The following is a 23,793-nucleotide window of genomic DNA, read 5'->3' on the forward strand; positions in this document are numbered from 1 at the left end:
ACTTGGGGGGACGGTGAAAGCCTCCTCCCTCCCTGAGGAGCCAGCGGGAGGCACGGCGATGGCTGTGAGGGAGAAGCAGCCTCCGGCCATGGCCGTGCGGGGAGGAGCCGCTTCTGGCCGGGGAGGGGGCACCGTGTGCGGGGCGGGAGCCGCCTCAGGCGGGCCGGGGGCGGGGGAAGCACCGCTCCTCCCTGCCTGCCCTCCGTCCCGGCTCGCCGCGGTGAGTGCAGGGGACGGAGAGGGGAAAGGGGGCTCGGCGCCGCCGGCGGCATCGCTCCCTCCCCGCGCCCCCTGTGGGGGCGGCCGCCATGTCGCGGCGGGTGATGGGGGGCGGTCGAGGGGGGGGGGGATAATTAGAAAGCCTTTTGCTTGCCGCAGCTGCCCGAAGGGCTGTGAGTCCCGCTGACTCACACGGGAGTCGTTTAGGCCTCGCTGTTTTGCCCAATTGAGGCAAAAATAAGGCAAAAAACGAGCGGGGGAGGTGGGAGCTGCTTGCAGAAGGGTGTGTGTGGGGGGGTCTGCCACGCCCGCACCTTGGTGTCGGAGCACCCGCAGTGTCCTGCCAAATCGTGCCTCCTTCTTGTTTATTAAATCTTTTTCCTGAAACATGCCATAAAGGAGTTTTCAGGGAGCCCCATAGCATCTTTTTTGGCAAGGACTTGGTACCAGGGACTCCAAGCCTGGTAGCTAAAGCTCCATTTGTTTAAAAGTATGCTGTTGGGAAATGCAGCAGCAAAACTCGTGAAGGATATAAATATTTCTTTAAAAGCCTCCGCCTTTTAAGCAAAAGCTTGTCGGGTTACCAGATGGAGTTAGAAATTATTTCTTACGTGTTCTTTATTACCTGTTGCTCTTCAAACAACTAGAAGGGGCAATAAAAGCTTACACTAATAAGTCAAAGCGTAAAGGGGGGGGGGGAATCACTGAAAGGTGCTGATCTCAGTGACCCCAAAACCACAAGAATTGTAATGGATTTACACTAGTGTGATGTTAATGTATGGCTCCCAAGACATGTATTGATATTCTGTAGCATTGATTATGATAGTTGTAAATGGGAGTATGATTAATGGGTTTTAACTCATGGATACAGATTATCATTTTAAGATCAGTACAGGGACTCTCTGCAACCTCAAGAAATGCACAATTTGTGCTATAAAAATAAAGGGTGTTTTTCCTTACCTCTGGGAAATAAATGAATTACATCACTTCTTGTCAAAACATGCAGACTTTCCATGTAGTATACATGCCCATTTGCTTCTAACATCTGCACGGTTTTACTGTTCTCATACCCCGTAAAATAGTTAAGTGTCTTTTAAAGGTGAGGTTTCAATCAGAAACAACTCTGAAATTAACGCTGTGTGGAAATAAGTTCTTGTGTATTTGCTATGTTCAAAAAAGTTATGGCACGGATGAAATAAGATGTGGATAAGCAGTCTGTTTTCTGTTTCTCCCAGTGGTAGCAAGTACTTGAGTTTGGACTGGCCTGACTGAGTCAAGATTACAGCAATTAATGAAAAAGCATGCCAGGATCTCCAGTTCTCCCTTTGCTGTAACAACCCTGCACTGGGATGGTGAGCACTGTAGGACAGCTTTTCTCAGGAGACAAAGCTGACTTGAAGACTCAAAGGGCTCAGATTTTCTTGTGAAAGGGGGCACTGTTTTCGTAGAGCCACCTCCTAAGAGTAACCACACTTTGAATACTACAAAATAGTCGTTTTGATAACTACAGAAGAAACTTTCTATTGACTGAGTTTTTCAGGTCTTTAGAAATACACTTGTCTGGTCTTAAATTAGCTGCTTCAAAGGACAGCTCCTAATTAATTTGTTCCTTGTATTGGCTTTGCTGCTTCTTCCTACACAATCTCCTTGGGAGCAGCGAGCTCAATAAGGAGTTAATTATTAAGTTTACCCAAATGTGGAATTCTTTTTAGCTACTCTTTAAGACCCTTCAGCCCCTCTATACACAGCATTTACATTGAGTAAGACTTTTTTGTGATAAATGTTGCTCCTACCAGTAAAACAGAGTATTCTTCGCTGCCAGAGGACTTGCGGCACTGGAAATTGAACAGGCACAGCGGTTTTGTTAGAAGGAAAGCAGGCAATCTTCGAGAAAAGAGGATATGAGAAGGGCAGGGCCAGGAAATATAACTATATATGCTTGTGCAATGCCGAGAGTTTAAACAGAGGGAAGTCAGAAGAGCCACTAAATAAAAGTGCCAATACCTTTTCTCGGAAGCTATCGGCACTGCTGCAGGTTATTGACATAAAACTTTGCTGTGAGCACTGATACTTCTGCTGTATCTCTTACTATGACGAATTTCATTTCCCTTTTTCATTTCCCTCTTTATTCCTGGCCTGATCCCCATCTTGCTTCCTCTTTGTTACTCTCAGTTTTGCAGGCCTGTGATAAGCAGCCCTTGCTAGTGTTGCTGTTGCTTCTCACATCGCTTCAGTCCCCACTGATGCTTCATTTGGCCAAGACTGTCTTCTGTCTCATTTGCTTTTGCAATTGATGGGTGAGCACTCTGCTCTCTGGCTCCTTTTAATTCCTGATAGTCTGTTTTCTGTCCTCTCCACTCGGCTGAAGCTGTTCTCAAAGAGGCTCACTTAATTTCCTCTACAGTATCATTGGCAGCCTCTCGAGTAAACCTTTATTTTTTCTTTTTCCCAGCAGGAACAAGAAGCCCATTCTGTTCCCAGATATGAAGCTTTGCCCCATATGTGTCTGTCTCCTTGTCCCCCTATACCAGGCTCCTGCTTTGCCCAGGTATCACTGTTCTTGCCTCTCTCCCTTCCTTCTTAGGTGGTCTGCTGGTTCAGGTGCTTTACAGAGCAGGCAAATCTTTCTGTTCCTCCCCGTGTGTGTGCCCTTTGTACAAACCTCAGTGCTCATCTTCAGCTGTTGCTGTTAGCATCTCTGTTAGATCTCTCTTTATCGTAACTTAGCGATACCTTAAAAAGGACTGTAAGAAGCTCAGGGTGGCTTTTAGAAACGATTTCATTCATTAGGCCTTTCAGAAATGGAATGGCTGTTAAATGAGGCAGCAGTTCTCAACAGAGGATGTTTTTAGACCTTAGTGCACGGAGGTGCCCCCACATGAATGTATGCCTCAGCCTTTTTTTCCAGCATCCCCACGACTGATGCATGGGAATTGGATCCAGCAGCTGGAGTGCCTGAGATAAGAAAGAAAACATTGTACATGCTCTGTGGTCTAGCAAGTGGTTGCTTTCAACATAGATTTCTAAGCCACATAAGCGTTTACCTTTAAACATGCTAGCTGTGTAAGCCAGCATTGTAAAGCTAACAGAACCTTGTAAGGGGAGACTCAGTATGTTGTAACCCTGTGATCCATCACTCAAAGAGGCCATTGTAAAGCACCGTGGAAGCTGGGACTCTTTCCAGAAGGAGACGATAGACTTGCAGATAAGTCTGATACCTCATAGTGTCAGCACATTGGTCTCCTGCTTCAAAAACCTGAAGCTAGCAAAGCAAAACTGTGCATGTCGGAGTCCTGTGGAGAGTTTTTCTGAAAAACTAAGCACATTCCCACACTGACAAGGACCTGTAGGTGCTGCTGCACCTAAACCAGCTACTGTAAAACATTTTTGTGTTTGCTTTAGTCTGGGTAGGACCCGAAGTTTCCTCATGTAGCCGATCCACTTTGTTACAAACATGCAGGTACCTGCCTTGCTATTAGCTGCCTGTGCCAGGAGATAGGGCTGTTCTAACTTCAGGCGCTCAGCTCTTCATCTGACGTGACATTTTCTTTGTCTGGGGATGGTGGAAATTTTCCATTTTTCTTATAAAAGATACCGGTGAAAGTTACTGTTTTCTCCAATACTGAATATCTTTTTTTTTCTTTTTTTTCTTTCTTTTTTTTTTAATCCTGAAGTTAATATTACTACAGAAAATATCACTGAGTACGTCATTGTGCGCGGATTTAATATTGCCAGCTGTAGCTTCCCCGTTCTGCCTTTGTGCTTTTTCTCCCTTTCTCCCCTGCTGCTTGCCTTCACCTTAAATGCTTTTCTGAATCCTCTCGTTTCTCCACTGTCTTGCAGCATCCATATGCCAACCCCTTCCAACAGCAACCATGTTCTCTGCTGACATAGACTCACTCAAATGGGGGGCACGCATGTTTCAGACCATCTGAACTTTCCATGTTTTCCATGTTTTTGTCTTTTTTTTTAAAAAAAAAAACCTTCTTTATGGATGGATCTGAAAGAGTAAAGACAATATTTCTCTTTATTTTGTACCCGTGGCAGCACTTGGTCCAGTGTTACGGGCTCCTGGACGTTTGCCTTAGCCCTCCCAAACTAGGAAGAAAATGTGCTTTAGGATAAGGTGATCCTAGAGCAACCAAAGCAAGCAGGAGATGTTGGGTGGGTGCAGTGGCTTGAAAGAAAAGTGCTAGTGTCTGTGTTGCCTGTGTTTTAGAGGCGACTCGATCTCTTTAACTTGCAAAAGCTCTGGAGGAAACGATGTTTTCAACATTTGTTTGGTCTCGGTGATGGAGTTCAGTTCTGAAATGAGTTTTCTCAAAGGAAGGGATGTGCCTGCGTGGCTCCTAGGCAGCGGGGTGACTCAGGAGTCAGCCACTCGATCCGCTGGGTCATGCGCGTGGTGCACTGCAGGGCTGAGTTGTCTGAACAGATGCAGTCACTCACTCGTGGTCGGAAAGCCAGCTCACTGGGTCACGTCGCGTTTGGTCGGAAGAGCTCTGCCGTTTTGGGGTTGGCTGCGACCCCAGACAGTTGTGCTGGGGATGTGCTTTGCTTTCCTTCAGCCAGGGCTGTTGGAGAGTTCACAAAGCTTCACTTCTGAGGACAGTCGCCCTCCTGGCAAAATTATTTTACACAGAGGCTTTCGTTGCGACCGAAGACAAAAGGAATTGCTAGTAGAAATTAATTCCTCCTACAGAATTAATCGCTACGAAATAGAATTTGATTCCCCTTTATTTCCTTGTCGAGCTGCTTTTGGACAGATGCCCTGCTTTGTCTGTTGAAACACGAAAAGCTAATAAAAATATTCAATTATGCACGAGGAATGGGCAGTTAAAGCAGATGCAAGCGTTGTTGTTTGAGGCAAGCTGCACCGTAGTATTTATATTACAGGGGAGACTGCCTGCAGCAGTTTTTGGTTTGTTTCTTTTCCAAAAGCTGAATAAATGTCTGGAAGTACATGAGGAAGATAACAGGGTGTGGGTTTTTTTTGGGATAAAGTTGTCAGTGGTGTTTTGCAGAGGCTGGAATTACTCTGTGATGGCTACCTGCAGGATGTATCTGCACAGGATAGCGTTTACATTGAGGCTCTGTGCAATTCCTTTTACAGGCTCGGTAACGTGAAGGACAGATCGCCCGTTTCCCTGAAGCTAACCCCGAGCTGACTCCTCACTGCAGACCGCCAGCTTGCCGAAGATGAGGCTAGACGGAGCAGCTTCTTGCTGTCTCGACTATGGAAGGCCAACTTTGTGCTAACTGGGAGATTTCCTTGGAAAAACCTCCAGCAGCAAGCCCGCCGTCCTGCATTGCTTTGCTGAAGATCTACCGAGAGCTTCTGGTCAGTAAGATCCGAAACACGCAGTGTTTGATCGACAACTTGCTTTACAATGAGTACTTCTCCACCGAGGATGCCGAGATTGTTGTTCAGTTTCCAACTCAAGCAGACAAGGTATTGTTTTCATTTCACTAGCCAACCTGAACTTTCTGTTACTTTCTACTTTACTGTTGGGTTTTATGGGCTTTATGTCTTTCCCAATCTTTGTTATTTTGGAGACTCCCCACCCCGTTCCTTCTGGACAAGCATCTCCACCACATCTCTTTCCAGCCCTGCTGGCACTGCTCGTAAGCCTGCTGGCAGCTGCCAAAACGAGCAGGTTGGTAATTGCTGCTCTGTGTCCCCAGCTGCAGCTTTGTCCTCGGATAAAGAGGTGGCCACCGTGGCTGTCAGTGCAGCTTGCTGCACAAGAGCCTTCATTATAATGTAAAGTATTTTAAGGAAAATTTACTTTAGGAAATGTTTGGACATGGTAAATGTTTGTGAAACTGATATATCCTGGCACGTTGGGGTTTGGAATTCATCTGTGGGCATCAGGAGGAAAAATTAATTCCTGTTCTTTTGATAGGAGAAAATCATCAGGTGTGCACAGTTGCTCTGTGAGTCGTGACCCAACACAAACTCCTCATTCCCCGACCAGTCGTGCAGCTTCAGAATAGTGTCACAATTAGGGGCAGGCAAACCGTAAAGAATTCAGAGAGCTTGGACTTGCCTAACAGTGCAGATTTTCATAAAATAATCGTTCTTGCTGGCGAGCTGAGACGCTAACACAGTGCTCACTGTGTGCAAGGTCAAAGCTGAATAAATGCACACTGTACCATCATCCCCTTTTCTTTTTGTTCAGCATAATATACATGCTTGTTGTAGCAAAGCTGAAGGGGAGGCTGTGCACCAGGACTCTAAGCAGAGACAGGGAGCAGGCCACAACAGTAAGTGAACTGGACTCTGTGGGTGCTTGTCTGGAAGGGTTAAAGTTGTTTTTCAGAGCACACAAAATGTCAAAAAAAATACCATGATTTTGCTGTGTCCCATGTAACTCGCCCTGCTTTACTCACACAAGGCCATAGTCTCTCGAAACCCCTTGCTTGAACTGAATTCTTGATTCATTCTCAGCAAGAAGAGGATCCAAACATTCAAACTGAACCCCAAAAGGATTGCTCTGTCCTGAGGAGGATTCGGTACTGGGGTTGCCTTGTGCTGGTTGCACAGAGATCAGGCTCTGGTTTGCCTTTGGAAGGATTCACCTTGAGCTGCTCCAGACACTGTTTGGTAGCCATTAGCTTCAGCAACAGTTGCAGGCAACAAGTAAATTGTACAGAGATAGCTTGCTGTAGTGAGTTGCTGTGCTAAAAGAAAGAATTGCAGTTTTTTTGGATCTGCATTAAGATCCAGAGAGAGATTCTGCCTGCCACACTCTGGTTCTAGCAGGAGCCAGAGGTAAATCTAAAAGTGACCGGAATATCTACAAATAAGAGAAATTAATTTAGGGCACTGAGAAAACCCCTCCATCTTTTTTGTTTTAACCAGCCTGGGGTTTAAAATATACTCAGCCAGGCTGGGCTAATCCTTTAGTTTCCCTGTTGAGGAGAAGTATTTATCCACGCTGTTTGTTGGTTTTTTTTTTTAGCATATGATTTAGCTAAAAGTTGGGACCTTAATCTGCAGAGCTGACTTTCTTGCAACATCCCAATACAGACAGAAAGTGAGGGTTTTGATGGTTGAAATTCAGAGGTAGATTTTGAATTCAAGTTCTTTAAGCACCAGTTTTGATTTCAGGATCTTGTCCCAGTCCAAAAGGGATCCTAAAGCAGCCCAGCAGTACAACAGTCATCACTATGCATCACCGATCTTCCACGTGTTGTTTCTTCAGGTTCGCAAAATCCTAGACTTGGTCCAAAGCAAGGGAGAAGAAGTTTCGGAATATTTCATCCGTGTCCTACAGAAAGTCACTGATGCTTACTATGAACTTCAGCCTTGGCTGGATGAAATAGCTTATGAGCCTTCGGAGAATATTTGTAGCAGACCTGTGGTAAATACAGATCCAGGTAAGGCCGTGCATCCATATCCCTTTCGTTAGACCTGCCCCACTGTGTATAAATACAAGAATTACTTTGCCTCCATCAGCAGTAAAGCTTCTCTTGCAATAAAAACCCAGTGCAACATTGCACAATTTTAATTTTCTGTGTCCTAACAAAGCCTAAAAAAGGTCTTTTGAGATGCCTGCTTTCTAAAGGACGTGCTTTCATGCGTTTGCAATAATAAAAATTACCAAACAAGTTAGGAAAGAATCACCACCTACCCAATAGAAGTAACAAGTAGAATATAAACAGAGGGAAAAGGCAGATGCCAAAACCAATCTGTGACCAAAACCCCCTGCCTTTGCAGAGACAAATCTTTAACAAAGGTTCAAGGGCTTGACTTTGAGTCTCAGCTGAAAGACGGAAGCCTCGTAATGCAGTGCGGTGTCTTGAAGTCAGTACTGGTTTTCAGGAGATGGTGACTTACTCGTTACCTCTTTCATTAGCAAGGTCATTAGCAAATCTCTGATTTTTCCAAGAGACTAATGATGGCAGCCCAAATCCATAGCATCAGTCTGCCAAAGAACTGATTTTACAGAAGAATTATTTTAACTTATTGCCCCTCACAGTTCCCACAGAGACGGGTGATCATATGCAATGGGCTTTTTAATAACACTTCCCTGTCTTTTCAGTTAGCAGGTATTGCCAGAAGCTCAGATATGAGCTGGGACGAGACTCCAAGTTCGTTATGTCGTATGCTCAGAGGGAAGAGATGCTGCTTGAAGAAACTTACTCTAACAGCGTTATGGAGCTGGTCAGTTTTACCAACGAGAGCCTAGGTGAAGTGTGTCAATTAGAAGCCCTTTTTGACGATGCAGTCGGGCTAATTAATGAAGATGGAGAGACGATTTATGTCTTCGGCGATGCAGGAATTGGAAAATCGATCTTGCTGCAGAAGATACAAAGCCTGTGGGCCAGGAAACAGTTGGACATAGGGGCCAAATTTTTCTTCCGTTTCCGATGTAGGATGTTTAGTTGCTTTAAGGAAGACGAAGCCGTGTGTTTGAAAGACTTGCTCTTCAAATATAACTGCTACCCAGACCAGGACCCCGCGGAGGTGTTCCGTCACATCTTGCAGTTCCCTCATACGGTTCTTTTCACCTTCGATGGCTTTGATGAGATCTATTCCAACTTTGATCTCAGCAGCGTTCCCGAGATGTGTTCACCCGACGAGCCCAGCCACCCCCTGGTGCTGCTGGTAAGCCTGCTCCGAGGAAAGCTTCTGAAGGGATCCAAGAAAGTTCTTACGGCACGGACGGGAACTGAGATCCAAAGGAACATCATTAGGAAGAAAGTCTTGCTCCGTGGCTTCTCCAGCAGTAACCTGAAGGAATACACTGCCATGTTTTTCAAAGACGAGGGGCAGCGAGCACTGGTGTTGAACCAGCTGGAAGCCAACCCCAATCTCTGCAGTTTGTGCTCGGTGCCTTTATTTTGCTGGATTATCTTTAAATGCTACGAACACTTCCGCTCCATGTATGACAGCCACGAGCTGCCAGACTGTTCTGTTACGTTGACAGACGTGTTTCTGCTCATGATTGAGGTCCACCTGAACCGGTCTCTGAAAACAAGTTTGCTGAAGAGCAACACCAGGAGTCAAGCAGAGATGTTCAAGGCAAGAAAGGAAACCCTGCTAGCCTTGGGTAAAATTGCCTACAGAGGGATGGGGAACTCCTTCTTCATCTTCGAGCAGGAGGAGGTCACGGCAGCAAACATCTCTGAAGAAGATTTGCAGCTGGGTTTTCTCAGGACAGTCAAAGGTTATACCGGCTGTGACAGTCAGTCCACTTATGAGTTCTTGCACTTAACCCTTCAGTCTTTTTTCACAGCTTTGTTCCTGGTTATCGAAGAGAGAGCGGGCACCAAGGAGATACTGCAGTTTTTCAACGAATGCTCTTCCACGGAGACTGCCCAGCCTACTTGCCTTCACATCCCTTGGCTGAAGAAACAGCTGGCAGGGGAGGATCCTTTCCGAAACAACGAGCACTTCCATTTCACCAACCTTTTTCTCTGTGGCCTGCTTTCCAGATCCAAGCAGAAGCTCTTCAGGCATTTAGTTTTGCCTGCGGTCATTAAGAGGAAGAGAAAGACCCTCATCACCTACCTCGGGGAGAGCATGAAATCCCACCTGAAGGGCCTTACTCGGTCCAGGCTCCTAAACTACAATCAGATTCAGGTCCAGCCAAACTTTGTCTGGATGCTGAGGTGCCTTTATGAGACTCAGAGCGAGAAGGTGGGGAAGCTGGCTGCCAAACGCATGCACGCCAACTACATCAAGCTGACGTACTGCAATGCCTACTCCGCTGACTGCAGCGCCATTTCCTTTGTTGTGCACCACCTCCAGAAGCGCCTGGCTCTGGATCTGGACAACAACAACATCAACGACTACGGAATAAAGCAGCTGCTGCCCTGTTTCAGCAAGCTTGCCGTGATCAGGTAGGAGTTTGTACGAGCTGGTTCCCCCTTAGCCTTCATTCCACTGGCAGCGGGGCTGGAGGAGGTGATCTTCAAAGTGGAGAAGCAGAATTCTCACTGCTGCTGGAAATTAAAGTGCAGTTGGCCTTCAAAGCAGAGACCAAACCCTGGAAATAGCCCCACGCAGCATGATTTGGATTAGAGGTTTGATTACCCCCAGCTCTGCCACTTTCAGGTCTCATGAAATATTTGTTCAGTCAGTGGCAGGAGCAGGGGTGAGTGAATTTGGGAACTCGAACAGAAAAGGTGGTAAGAAGTCCTTAGAAGCCAGGACTGTTTACATCTCTAGGTTTAGGTAGCTCTATCACAAACTTTTTTTTCTCAGAAGAGGATTTTTATAGGAGAAGGTGCTTAAGGGAGATGAAAGGAAACAGAAATTCTTCCTCTTTTATCTGAAGATTGCCTGAGCCCGTCTCTGCCCTTGGACATACAGGGTGAGAGCGAATCTGCCATTCACAGTAACCCACGACCAAATGCTGCGAATGTCTTGCTTTTACATCCTGCCAAAGCATCTGGCTTTCACAGAATAAAAGCTAACATGCAGTACTTCATGAAAGGAGGTGGCTGAAGTGTTAGTTGTGGGATTTCCCTGAGGTGGTGTGGAGGGAGGACATGAGCTGCTGTGATCGGGGCAAACTCATTCCACCTCTAACATCACAGGCCACGTTGTTCCACCTGCTGAGGTTGTGTAATGTAGCCAGGCCTTATTTGTCCAAATAGTCAGGTGAAGAAAAACAGGAACTTGAAGTATTTATTTTTTGAAGCTCCTTCAGCCTCACGAGATTTTATTTTATTTTTAACAAATGGATTGATAACTCTTGCTTGGCTTTGCTCTGCCTTTATTTTTTTTCCCCTCTATAAATCTTCTAGAACTAGATCAAAGCAAGTGATGCTCAGGGGGAGCTCAGCGCTGTCTGCAGCACCACACCGGACTTTTAGGCACCCACCTTGTTGTCTTGGTGGCTTTTCTGATGTTGGGACTTCTCCTGTCCTACAGAACTTGGTCATTAGAAATTAAAGGTTTCCAAGAGCTTAACGATTCATCAGAATTGGAATGTCTCACAGGAACACGTCCCTTTAGCAACAATGAAAAAGCTTCAGGAGTTTTAAAAAAATACATATTTTTCATTCTGTGAGTGACTGACATTGATTTGTTTTGCGTGTAATTGGGCCAATAAATTGGAAGCATCTAGCATGCCTCTGGGACTGCGGTTCCATTTCCTGGCCAGAGCTTTTCACAACCTTTAGTCAGTGGAGCCTGAAAGTGCTGTGCCTTTCCAGACGCCTGGCTTTAACTAGGTACCCAGAGAGAAGGTTGCAAGAGTGGGCTGGAAAGCTTGTTGTTGCTCGTGTCAAGGGGAATTTCTGCAATCACTAAGCACGGGAAGAAGATGAGGTGTTTGTCTCTGGTTTCTGACTTACCGCTTTTTATGGTTTTCAGGCCTATGGGCAGCTTCCAGAACGCTGCCTTGGTGTTCGGGGGCTTTTTGTTTTCTTTTGTTTCTGAAGTGAACCATGTAAAACTGAGTTCACATCTGCCTTAATTGATTTTAATAGAACTGATTTGATTATTGATTTAAGAACCTATTGAAATGTCAGAGGGGACTGCACAGACCTCCAGTCATCCCTTAACTCATGGGGGATGAAGACATGTAATCCCTGTTGATTCAAACTCTCTTTTCTTTCCTCTCATCCCAGGCTCAGTGTAAATCAAATCACAGATCATGGAGTCAGGATATTATACGAAGAACTCTCCAAGTACAAAATTGTGACTTTCTTGGGGTACGTACCAACCGGGAGCACGAGGTATTGATACTGGAAAATAAAACTGCAGTGCTGACACAGCATTGGTGGGGTGGGAACCAAAGACACCTCCTTTTTTAACATATAAAGTAGCATTTTTTTAAAAACTTTAATTCTTAATCAAGTTAAAGCTGGTAGGCCTGTTAGCTCTGGCTTCCCACTCTTGGATAAGAGGCTAAATGAAAATGATTTTTTGAGAAGTGAGCGTGGATACCAAGAATTACCTCCTTGTTCCAGTGCCTTACTGTAAGTACATCTGCTCAGGTATCTGATCTTCAGTAATATTTGCAAGGGGATTTTATGACATTTTAAAAAATGAAAATACATTCTGCTGGTGTTTTCTTTTTCTTCAGACTTATGTGGTGTTATTTCTGTACTGACACGGGAATAAAGGGAAGATTTATTTGCTTGAGGAGACCGTGCATTTAAAAAATTATATACATATTTTTCCATGATTTACAGCCTGGTCTCTTGTATTTTATATCTAGCCCTTCACAATATTAACTGTGTATCAAAATAGAAATACAAGCAATTGTGCATGTGTACAGGGCCGTACAAAAAAGATTGATGCTCTGTGTGCTTTATAAAACATGCAGGTTGTAAATATTAAAGTAACAGCAGGAATAACCCATTTTTGCCAATGTGATTTTTCTTTAAGCTTATACAACAATCAAATCACTGATGTTGGAGCCAAATATGTTGCGAAACTCATTGAGGAGTGCTCAAGCCTTGAATATGTTAAGTAAGTGGGGCTTTTTTTTTCCCTTTATACTTGTACAGCATCATAATTAAGGTAAAGCAACTTGAAAAGGGAGGTGGAGTGAAAAAAGGCAAAAATCCTGTTGCAAGTAAAATATAATTTTGGTTGCATTTATGTATTTTTTTTTTTTTACAGTAGTCTAGCAGTGAGTGGCAGCAGGTGAAACTTTTTACTTAAATCCAGTTTGAACACTTGAGTGAGGTGCACAAACCTTGCTGGCCATTGCAATGGGTGAATTCACCTGCATTTAGCACCAGGCTTCTTTATACCCAGCCTCTTATGGGCCTTTGGAGTCATACCTCAATGCTGGAATTACCCAAATTCACTTGGGAAGTTGTTCCCTTTAATTCCTGGAACTTCTCCACATAACTGTCTGGCCATGCACAGCACTGATTTGACATAAAGGTAAACCATTAACCAATGGTTTAATTATGACCGCAGCAGAAAATAGAGGTACCTACAGCAGTGCCAGCTGCTGGTATGAAGGCAGCAACCCACAGCCAGGGGTTGTTGGGTTCTAGGCTTTGTTCTGCCACTAACTGGCTATGAAACCCCACACAAGCCACATACTTCCCACTTGAAATACTTGCAGATTTTTGAAGGCCAAGAGCTCTCCATTTTTTTTCACTGCTCTAACAGAGTGATTTGTTTATTTCATCTTCTCACTTCCACCAAAAAAACCTGTTGGAAGACAGTTTCTGTCAGGCTACCTAGTAATCCCAGAGTTTGTTTTGGGATAGAATGCATATTCGTGTGCCTGAAGTCAGTCAGCCAAACCAGTTTTCATTTATGTAAATTCAGTGGCTCGAGGGGTTTGGGGGGTTGGTTTGCTCTTTACAGCAATGTGCATACAATCGAGACTTGCCTCTTTCTTGAACTGCAGCCATGTGATGCTCCCACACAAGCCAAGGAAAGAAAAGGTGTTCCAGCAGCACCAGCCACTGACCAGTGCTGGACTGGCCTGTGCCACCACCTGTAGCCTGTGCTCAGAACAGAAAAACCTAAAATTATTAGTCTTCTCTCGAGCTACACTACCAAGAACTGCTCTGCTCCCTCTGGCATCGTGCTGCATGTAATTCGTGTACTCTGCAGCAACAATTGATGCTATGAGTTAGATTAAAAACCAGGCAGGGAGCCTTGTCTTGGGGACCAGTTCCTAAGCCTCGTTTCTGACACACAGAGCACCAAAATCAAGACACTACCCAGAAATATGTCATATTAGGAGGGCCAACATACAAAGTATGTCTTCCTTTAATCGAAGGTCAAATGCCTGCAGGATTTTTTACTCCGGGTTAATCTTTGATAACTGTAACTAGCCTCCAGAGTTAATTAGCCTTAAATGCTTGTATTGCTTCATGAGCTGGTGTTCTGACAGCTGTAGTGTTGTCAGCGAGGTACCTCATCAATTCACGTGTTTTGTGCAGAATAGGAGCAAACAAAATAACTAGCGAAGGAGGGAAGTGCCTCGCCCAGGCCATCCAGAAGAGCAAGACAATGTTTGAAATTGGGTAAGTTCAGTGCTTAGGAGGAATGCTCAGGGCTTGGTCTTGGCAAGGTGTTCATAAATCCCTTAGGATTTCTTCTTTCATTCTTACCTGCCCTCCTTCTCCCATTTCCTGTCTCCCTCCAGCTGCAGACCAAACCGGTGCAGAAGCACAGCCACGTTTTCTATTTAAAAAAAATGGTTTTATGACTATTGGCGATGTACCTAGTTATTGAGTGTCAAGGTTAAGGTTGTCAAACACTCTGTGCCAAGTCCTGATAAATTTGTGAGCTCTGAGAATAAAAAGGAACTCCTCCTCATCCTTCTGTCCTGGACTGGAGAGCCCCCTGTTACTGGAGAGAGGTCTTAGTGTCCTCTAAACCTTTGATCCCTGTCCTCTTAGGAGAGATGCTAGACTTGAGGGGTTGATTTTTTCCCTCTGGCAAATCCCAGTTTTTCTTTTCACTCTGCAGGAAAATGTTCTTAGGATCTAATACTCAAATACATGGAATTAAAACTTTTGTTTGGCCACCGTAACAAATGTGAAAATCAGGTTTGAACAATCAGATTTCAGGCTTTATTTTTGAGAAGGAAATTCTAGGGAACTTACTGGAAGTGGCTCTGTGTAGATACCACAAAATTCAATTGATTTTAAGAGCTGCCAACTAATTACCCATCAAGCTGAGTGTAGCTCTGAGTCATCAAGACATGAGATCTGTGAAAAAAACATTGTAACTCAGCAGAGGCTCTTTCAAGCCTGAGAATACCCGGTGAATTGTCAAAGCCCTCGGTCTGCGTGGCAAGGATTTGACCAGATATTGCTGCTGAACGTCGATCAGAGCTGTGCAGCTTTTGCCACGTTACTTTGAGCTGTGTTACACCCAGTCCGTGCCCCACAGCTAAAGGAAAACTGCAGCAGGGGGACCTACAGCAAATGCTGAGGATTTAGGGCTTTGTCTACGTGTCACAGCAGCTCGCTGCACAGATCACAAAACTCCTTGACCCCACAAGGGTACAGGGCTGCGGAGGGTTTGCCCAGCACAGCAAGCTGATCCCAAAAGCATTGGCACTGCAGCAGGCTGTCTCCTGCGCTGTGGCCTGAGGGAACTGGTGAGTCAGAGAGGCTGATGGCGTGGTGTGCAGGGAGTGGAACATGCCCGGCTCGGTGGGGATGGCTCGTGCCAGCTTTCTTGCAAGCCTCAAAGCCTGGGAGGTGGTGGCAGGGGGAGGGAGAGGGAGAGAAATGGAGAGAACGCGATGCTGAGGGGCAGCAGGGCAACACGCCTGATTTCTCCTGGTTTCCTGTCTTCACCAGCATGTGGGGTAATCACGTCGGAGACGAAGGCGCCAAGGCGTTCGCAGAGGCCCTGAGGAACCACCCCACCTTAACAAACGTGAGGTAAAACCCCAGCCCAGCTCGACGCAGCGCTGGCTCTCCCACCACGCTTGGAAGCGTTGGTGATCCTTGCTATTTGTCTCCCATTTCCACTGGCCTCTCTGCGAGGAAACACATGAGGCTTCTTGGTTTCCCCACAAGGTGGCACACGGCACCGGTTTCTTCCCAAATGCAGCGCTCGGGGAGTTTGGGGATCTCCTGAGAGCTTGCTGCTGCCACTTCAGATGCAGGGATCTCGGAGCTGGTGGCCTGTCCTCCTTTCTGCCAGCTTATAGCTGGCCTTAAAAAATTCAAAGCCAAGCAGGTGCAGTGACCTAGATACATTTAAACTTAAAAGCTGTCTGAAATAGCCATCTCCCCCTCATTGCAGAATCCAGCCAGGTGCATCAGACTTGAAAGCAAACAGTTTGAGCCTGAATCACAGCTGGGCTACACCTGGGATGCTCGGACAGGAACAAATATGCTGCTGAATGTGCCTGCAAAAATAAGGAGGGGTAACTGCAAGCCACAGCCAGGCTTTGCTGGCACCCGTGCAGGGTGAATCTGCTGCTCTGCAGCGTCCTTGCACTGGGGCTCCCTTCTTATCTCCCACTGCTTCATCTTGGTTCATGATTTGAATGCACAGCTAGCACCAGCTCACTGTGGTAGCTTGATGCAAAGGTTAAGAGAAGATGGTGCCTGCTACATCAGCTCACGTCAGCACATTTGCCATTTTTAGGCCCAGTCATGAGGGACTGAGGGTACACAGTCTCAGCAGAAGTTAGCAGGGGCTCATGCTAGCACATATTTGTGCCATTGCCCCGTTTCATCCCCTTTCTGCCTTTTTTTTCTTTTTTTTTTTTCCGAGGCCTTGCGCTATTTTCAAGCTCTGGCCTAGCTTCTGAGGCTGGAAATGCTTTTTGAACCCTCAAAGCCTGAAGCGTAAGTTTTAACCGGATGATGTTGCCGACGTCTATTCAAAGAAGGAAGAGCAGACTCAGAAATGTTTGTGGTCTGTAATGGAAAGCATGCATTTACAAGCTCCTCTCTCCCTGCACAACAGCAGGTATTGTGTTTAGGAGTCAAAACACACCACGCCAGGATACTCATTAGTGTTTGGCAGCGGCGGGGTCGGGTAGTGCTGGCTGGTTCTGAAGCCTTTGTGTCTGTTTGCTTCACAGTCTCGCGTTCAACGGCATCACGTCAGAGGGAGGCAAAAGTATTGCTGAAGCCATGCAGCACAACGACTCCGTGAAAATCTTCTGGTGAGCAACAGCGTGCTCTGCTTCTCCTCTTCCTTCTCCAGAGAAAGCCACAGCCTAGTTTTACTTCCTCCGATCCCATCTGCGCCTCCTGCTCTCCCTTCTCCCATCCCCTGTATCTTGCTACCCTTTGGAAGAGCGTGGACATGAGGAGCAGCTTTCCTGCTTGGAGGAGCACTGCCACACTTCCCGTGTGCACGCTGAGTTCTTTATGTCACCCGTTAACTTTAGAAAGGTTGGTTGGGTTTTGACTTAAGGCATAAGAAGTCTCCTATTAGTGTCTCTGCAGACTGCTGCCTGAAAGCAGTGATTTAACCCATCTGCTTCTGGTTTTGTCGTGCCCAGTATTGAGTTTGGGCTTCTCAGTTCCCCTTGTGGCTACCTGCAGTTTTGGTCTGTGCTTATTTCTACTCCCTCCACCTTTCCTTCCCCATTTTCTCTCACTTCTTCATCCTCACAGGTTTTGCACCTCATCAGTGCTGTCTCTACCTCTCCACCTTTTTCCGCCACAGCTCACATGCTTTGTATTCACCTTAACATCATGAGAGAATAGCATTAGATAGATCATTGCTCCAAGAAGTGAAGATCCCTAATATTCTTGTCCCTTTTACCCCAGGGCTTCTCTTCAGCATGTCTGTGGTCCAGACTTTAGAAATTGCTCAGGGCAGGAACAGCACACGCCCCTTTGGCTGTCCAAAGCTAAGCCTCAGACGAGCTGGAAAAGCAGGGGGATGAAAAATAACAATAACATCTGAAGTGAACGTTTTCTCTCCCACTTAGGCTGACAAAAAATGAGCTGGATGATGAGGCAGCAATGAGTTTTGCAGAGATGCTGAAGGTCAACAAGAAACTGGTGCACTTATGGTGAGTTACATTCCACAGAGGCACAGGCTCTTTGGCAGTCACCGCATTAAAGCTTCACCTTCCAAGTCTATGTAGGTCACAGTAAGCTTTCTGTGCATGGTCTGGATGCAGCTGACTGCTTGTAGACAGTTTTAATAGAAAGGTAATAAAGCTGTGTCTAGCATCTAGAAACTACTTTCCTACAGGGAAAAATTGAAGCTATTTGTGTGTCCTGGTAACTTTCGAACCACCAGCTGATTTCGTTTCTCTTTAGCAGAGCATCACTGGCCTCCAAGGTAAGTTTCAGAAATCTACAAGCAGACAGCTAGAATCAAATAACATTGTTATAATTCTTGCTATTTTGTCAGCACTGTCAAAGTAGCAAGCTCAACTCTGACTCCTCCACCAAGAAGCTACCTGACAGCCATTTACACCTCCCGTTTGCCTGGTGTTTTCTTGTAGGCTCTGTCACTGAGGCAAGACACTCAACCACGAGACACAAACCTCCAGGAAAGCAGAGGTTATGGTTTCTAGCAATCGCAAAGGGACTTGTTAAGCTTCTAAGAAAACACAGCACTGGCTGTCCTAATCCAGAGGTTCACAGGAATTTCTCCATGAATGGGGTTGGGCAGATGTGGGCTGTGAAACAAACAGCCATCTGTTCATCCCAAGTGGCCAAGAAAATGTAATAAACAGAGTCCCTTTGCAGACTTGCATAAAATCTTTGCTAAGCACCCTTCAGCATTCCCTGTATTAATCTTGGTTTGTGCCCCTTAGGAAGCGTGCTGATTGTCGGAGGGGCTGAGTGCTTGCAGCCTGTTGTGAAAGCAGTGCAAGTCCTGCTGCCCAGCACCCTGAAAATGAAAGAGGGGTGGGAAGGGCTGGATTTCTTGGTGCACAGCTGCAGATACGCTTCACTGGACGGTTCGGTTTGAGTCATGAGAAAACTTCCCAAAGCTCAGCATTGTCAGAGGGTTTCTGCTTGTAGGCAAATTTATCTCCTGCCTGATTGGTTATGTCAATGGATACCTCCTGCTTCCTTCCTTCCCTCCATCCCTACAAGATCCTTCATTTCCTTCTGATTTTCAGCCTCATGAATCTTGTAGGATTCATTCAGGTAGCCACGTGAAGTGGTACAGCCATGGGGCACACCACGATAGACCGAAAGGTGAGTAGGGAATTAGGACAGGATGATGAGTAGTTTTATACTCATAAGTGAGCAAAATGCAACTTGTTAAGATCTTGCTGGTCCACACAGAGCGCAGCCACGTGCAGGCTTAAAAGGAAGGGATTGATGCTTCGGGCTCTGGTTCTGAAAGTGCACCTGTGGGGCATTTGAGCAGCACTGGGCACCATCCTGGATGGAAATTGCAGCCGTCTGCCTGTGGCAAGACTGACAACCCTGCTCCGTGATGTCAAGCTGAGCTTAGGCTCTGCGTGTGCTGTGAAATGGTTTGCATGCGAGTTTGACATGAAGCGCTTTCTTTTTAGGCTTATCCAGAATCAAATTACAGCCAGAGGGGTGAAGTACCTCAGCGAAGCTCTCAAGGAGAACACGGCGATTAAAGAAGTCTGGTAAAGATCCTCTCCTCAAAGGGTCACTTTGTAAACTTTCTTTCCCTTCAAAAACACATCTAGCATTCACTTTCCAGCCTTAAAAAATTTTTAAAAATCAAGTTTATGTGAGGCAGGGGCTGCAGATCCAGCTGCAGGTTTCACAGAGGTAAAAAGCCTCTGTCACTGAAACACTTCCCTGCGTGTTAGGAACTCAAAACTTTTTGACATTCATATCTGTCTGTATCACCGACTCACTGAATGCATGTGCTTGCAGACTTAGGGTCTAAATTTCTAGACAAGTTTGCTTTTCATGACTTTTTTTTTTCAAACTTCTTAACGTGTTCATGCTCCTCAGGAGTTAAATCCCAACGCGCAGGAGATGGTTACATTTAATTAGCATTACTAATTTGCTTCATACAACTTGTGCTAGGATTTTTCTTCGGGCAGTGCTCCAGCCACCTGAAAAGTGCTAAGCTACAAGGAGATTAACTTTTTGTGTAAGATTTGCTTGTTTTAGATTAGGTAGGCATCACCCAGTCACGCGTGTGCATTATAAGGCACAAAGCCAAATACCACATTCCTTCCCTCACCTCAGGGAGCTCGGGAGTCAATAGAGTGGTGCTGGTTTTAGCACTGCTGCTCCCATATTATCGAACCTGAAATGTATTTTTAAAAATACATATTTGTTTTAGTGAAAGGACACTGGATTCTTGCTTGGAAAGACAATGACTCACTATCTGACTAGTGGCTTCCCCGGAGATGTGGAAAAGATGCTTTTTATTTTATTTTTTTTCAAAGGCCAGCATCAGCTGTCATCTACAAAGGAGGCCTCAATTCCCGCTTGAGTCATTCTGCATTTTCAAACCAAAGTCTGTCTTTTGATTCTTGCCTGGATTTTGAGAGGTGTTTGTTAGCCCTGATACTTCCATAAATCTCAGTGGCTTAATGGTATCCATCGTTTCTGAAAGCTGCACTTAGCAGGCTGCTTTTTTTCAGGGGCGTAAATATCAGCGTAGCCAGATTGGAAAATTTTCCCCTAAGTCATTTCAGATTAATAATGTCTGAGTACTTACGGGTTTTCTTCCTTTGCTGTCGTGGAAGACACAAAAGGCTGTGAAGATGAATTTAGGTGTTCTGTTTTTCTTTCTGAAGAAGTCGCCTTGCTCCTTGTGTGCTCAGTGGGAGCAGCAAGATGCAGTCAGCCTTTGGAGGCTGCTCCCACGCGCACACCCTTGGGAAGCACACGGCACTGCTGAGTTCTGATCTCTGCTCCAAAACCTTGGAGAAACAGAAGCCGGGCACAATCACTGCCTTGCTTTCACATCCCTTTTATTTTCCCTCTCCAACAGCTTGAACGGGAACCTGATAAGCCAAGAAGAAGCCAAAGCTTTTGAAAACGAAGAGCGGATCATTTGCTTCTGAGTGAGGACTTTGCCATTTCGACGAGCTTCGTGTTACAAAGACTGCTCCTACACTTGGACTGCAGAGTTTATAAAGGCATAAACCAGCAGTACTCGTGGCAGGAGAGAGAGACACGAGTAGCTGCGTTTTTATGAACAAGCTGCCCTCCCTCGGCTCCATCCCTTACCCTGCTCGCTATTCTTAATCCTTTCGGTGAGTGGGAAGTTGCCTTGGTAAATAATTCATGTCCGTGTGGTGCTTTGAAGATGAAACACAAAGTGCTAACAGACCAAATCCGGGAGCAGCTAGATGGATTTGGGTAACTGGGTTCAGATCTATTCTGTACACTGATGTAAATAATCTCTAACTTATTTATATGCACGCGTACACGAGAAGGGGTGCAGGATGCCCAGGCTCCACAAGCTGACAGTATTATCTGCTTCATAGCTGCAAACAATGGTCTTACTGGAAACATAAGCTGGCTGTAAGAGTTGTGAGGTACTGAAGTTATCCACATGAATCTTTTTCTCCTGCCTAGAAACGAGGCCTTCATTTTCCCACTGGAAAACAGTGGTCGTAGACACCGTGTTTTGATAAACGTGAGATTCAGATTACCTTCAATAATCTTTTTTTTTTCCATATTGAAACCAATACGTGTTCTTTTACAGAAGCAGAAAACCTTCCTACCGTCACTGTAGCATCATAACACTGGCAGTAAAACACTTCTGCATAAGATCTCCTGAGGGCTGCACAGATACTGCCACCTCCTGCTTTCACAGTGTTTGTTCTGGGGAGAGGGGCTGGAGATAAATGTGAAAAATTAATTAGCAGCCTGTTCATTGCCTTGGCTCTTGGCCTAGACACTGTGCTGGTGGCAATACACCAATATGACATTGCCTCGCTTCGGGGGGGTGAAGGGACAATTGAAAACCAAGTGCGTCAAGTGGAAATCCCTTCTCCCAGCAACGTGTAAGCACAAAAAAGCACTGAGATTTGCTGGGAAACCTTCTATCCTATGCTTCAACTAGTGCAAAGCACGAGGCGAGGTGCTCGTAGCGATGATAAGGACCAGCAAGAAAACACTACCCCCTTCCAAAATAATTAGCGTTTAGAGAATGTTACTTTAGAAAGCCTTAAACAAAACCAGTTTACAGAGAAGCAGGGTGCTTGATATTTATTTTTGGTGCAAATTAGGCATTCTTCATAAGGGGAATCTCAAGTTCTACCTTACGCTGCATACAAAGAGCGGAAAATGGAGAAGCATGATCCAGCTTCCTTCTTTCTCCCATGCTGTTGCCCCCCCTAAAATTTTGAGAAATGTTTCTCCAGTTGCTGAATAAGCCACAAAACTTCTTGACTATCCAAAAAAAAAAAAAAAAAAAAAAAAGGCTTCCTTTGTAGGTTTTCTCCTTTTCCTGCTTGGTAGCACACCTTTACCAGTCCTCAGTTCTGTCTGCTCTTTCCAGCTCTCTAACACATTTTACGACACTCATAAAGCTTTTCAACAATTCAGCATTTAAAAAAAAAAAAAAAAAAAGATTAATAACAACCCAGTAATTATTTTTCAGTGACTTTTCCTCCCTGCCCGTGCTATCAGCACTGATTTTTTACAGGGAGACAGGCAGACGAAGCTTTCAGACTGTGCCAGAGGAAAGCCAGTGAATGATTTCCGCACCTGAGCCATTTGTTTACTGAAGCAAAAGGGCACAGTTACATACGAGCTGGATTTCAGTTGCAAAAACATCTGCCAAAACAAGGCCTTTAAAGCTTTCTCAGCCACTTCAACAAATCAGACACCCGTGTGCCTCGTCAAAATCTTGCTCGTGGTTTACCTTGCGAAGGGAGGAGACACTGGGGTGAGAAGGGCCTTCCCCAGAGCCCTCACTTGCCCGTGTTGCTTCCAGGTTGCTCCAATCATTGAATTATTCGCTCGTTTCCCGTGCCAGTCACACCCCCTGGTGTCAGCGGAGATTTCAGGTTGCAAGAGCTCTTCTGGGCTGGCCCGCAGGTCTGGGTCCAGCTGGGTCTGGCTCTGAGGGGTTTCCCTGCACCCCGCTCCCAAGTCACGTCACAGCTTTGGGATGCTGGGGCTGGCGGAACTGCTCATGGGGTGGCCTGAGTGTCCTACTTTGTTGGCACAGCACCGTGGGCTCCATTTCTTTCTTTGTAGTCTCACCAGGCTACTTGCAGAGAGCTTTTGATCAGCACCTTAGTGGTCTGCAGCAAAAGCCATGTTTACTGGGAGACAGACACCGCTGTAACCTTTTTAAGACTTGCTTGTAATTTGCGAAGACGTTCTCTGTATGCAGCGTTACGTTTTTTTCTACTCGTCTGCTGTGATAATAAACAGCTTTTTAAAGAACCCCACCAGGCTGCTGCAAGTTCTTTGGCCTTGCTGAAGCCGTGTCAAGCAGACACTTGGCCTGGGCTTCAGCCTGCACACAGGAGGCACAACGTAAGCAGCGGTGAAAGCCTCGTGAGCTGCAGAACTGGAGCTCGGGGACTGGCTCAAATGAAGTGTTCATGCCCCTGCTACCTGCCAGGCTCTTTAATGCTGAATTTAGCAGATGTGAATCCTGGCATGGGTGAATTTTGAAGAGCTTTCCTCCCAGTAAGCCACCGGGTCCCCCCTGGGCACGGGAGGAGACCCGTGGTGGGACTTTCTGGTCAGTGATGGAGCTGGTTTGAGGCAGACGGAGACTTTGTTCCTTTTCCTAGCATTTGAAGCCTGCTTAAAGGATCAGCCAGGAAGGGAGGGGAGGAGACAGACGCCTGGGTTAAAATTTAAACGCCTGTTCAAACAAAGAAATCTGTAACCAGGGTGAAAAGGAAAAGCAGGGCAGGAGCCTGGCACACAGCGTGGCTCAAAACGCAGGGGGCTGAGCCTGGAGGGGCACCAAGCACCTGCAGCTCCCACCGCTGAGGGCCCGTCCTTTTAACATCTGCCTCCTCCCTCCCTTCTCTCGCCTTGAGGAGTGAGTCATCTTGAGACAACCAAGGATGGGCTTCATACAATTATTTATTTATCTCAACCCCCTCCTCCCAGCCCCCACGCCTCCCTGACCTCATCCCCCTCAGAAAACAGGCGCTTTATTAAGCCAGGCCTGGAAAACCCTGTCCTGCTCGGCTGCTGCCAGGGCTGCCCGTTGTCTGGGTGTGAGCGGGGTCATGCTGTGCTCTCGCCTTTCTGGACACGGGG

General features: G+C 46.0%; 1 protein-coding gene across 3 annotated transcripts; it reads left to right on the forward strand.

Annotated features, from left to right (window-relative positions):
* Nucleotides 1-163: 163 nt before the first annotated feature.
* NOD1 (nucleotide binding oligomerization domain containing 1) lies at nucleotides 164-22,956 on the forward strand. 3 transcript variants are annotated; one of them, XM_032182323.1, is made up of 12 exons: nucleotides 164-220; nucleotides 5,333-5,671; nucleotides 7,428-7,602; nucleotides 8,268-10,071; nucleotides 11,809-11,892; nucleotides 12,572-12,655; nucleotides 14,098-14,181; nucleotides 15,472-15,555; nucleotides 16,713-16,796; nucleotides 17,574-17,657; nucleotides 19,128-19,211; nucleotides 20,543-22,956. In XM_032182323.1, the coding sequence occupies exons 2-12, from the start codon at nucleotides 5,456-5,458 to the stop codon at nucleotides 20,613-20,615; spliced, it is 2,856 nt and encodes a 951-aa protein (XP_032038214.1). In that variant the 5' UTR covers nucleotides 164-220; nucleotides 5,333-5,455; the 3' UTR covers nucleotides 20,616-22,956. The 3 variants fall into 3 exon arrangements, with proteins under 3 accessions (XP_032038214.1, XP_032038216.1, XP_032038215.1); XM_032182324.1 differs by lacking the exon at nucleotides 164-220 and adding an exon at nucleotides 1,494-1,571; XM_032182325.1 differs by lacking the exon at nucleotides 14,098-14,181.
* The last annotated feature ends 837 nt before the right edge of the window (nucleotides 22,957-23,793 follow it).

This window comes from Aythya fuligula, chromosome 2 (genome assembly GCF_009819795.1).
Source record: "Aythya fuligula isolate bAytFul2 chromosome 2, bAytFul2.pri, whole genome shotgun sequence".
Taxonomy (NCBI): domain Eukaryota; kingdom Metazoa; phylum Chordata; class Aves; order Anseriformes; family Anatidae; genus Aythya; species Aythya fuligula.

Coding starts and splice junctions, on each gene's coding strand:
- NOD1 (XM_032182323.1), top strand. CDS start 5,456: ATGGAAGGCCAACTTTGTGCTAACTGGGAGATTTCCTTGGAAAAACCT. Junction 10,072..11,808: donor AGCAAGCTTGCCGTGATCAG/GTAGGAGTTTGT, acceptor CTCTCATCCCAG/GCTCAGTGTAAATCAAATCA. Junction 11,893..12,571: donor AAAATTGTGACTTTCTTGGG/GTACGTACCAAC, acceptor TTTTTCTTTAAG/CTTATACAACAATCAAATCA.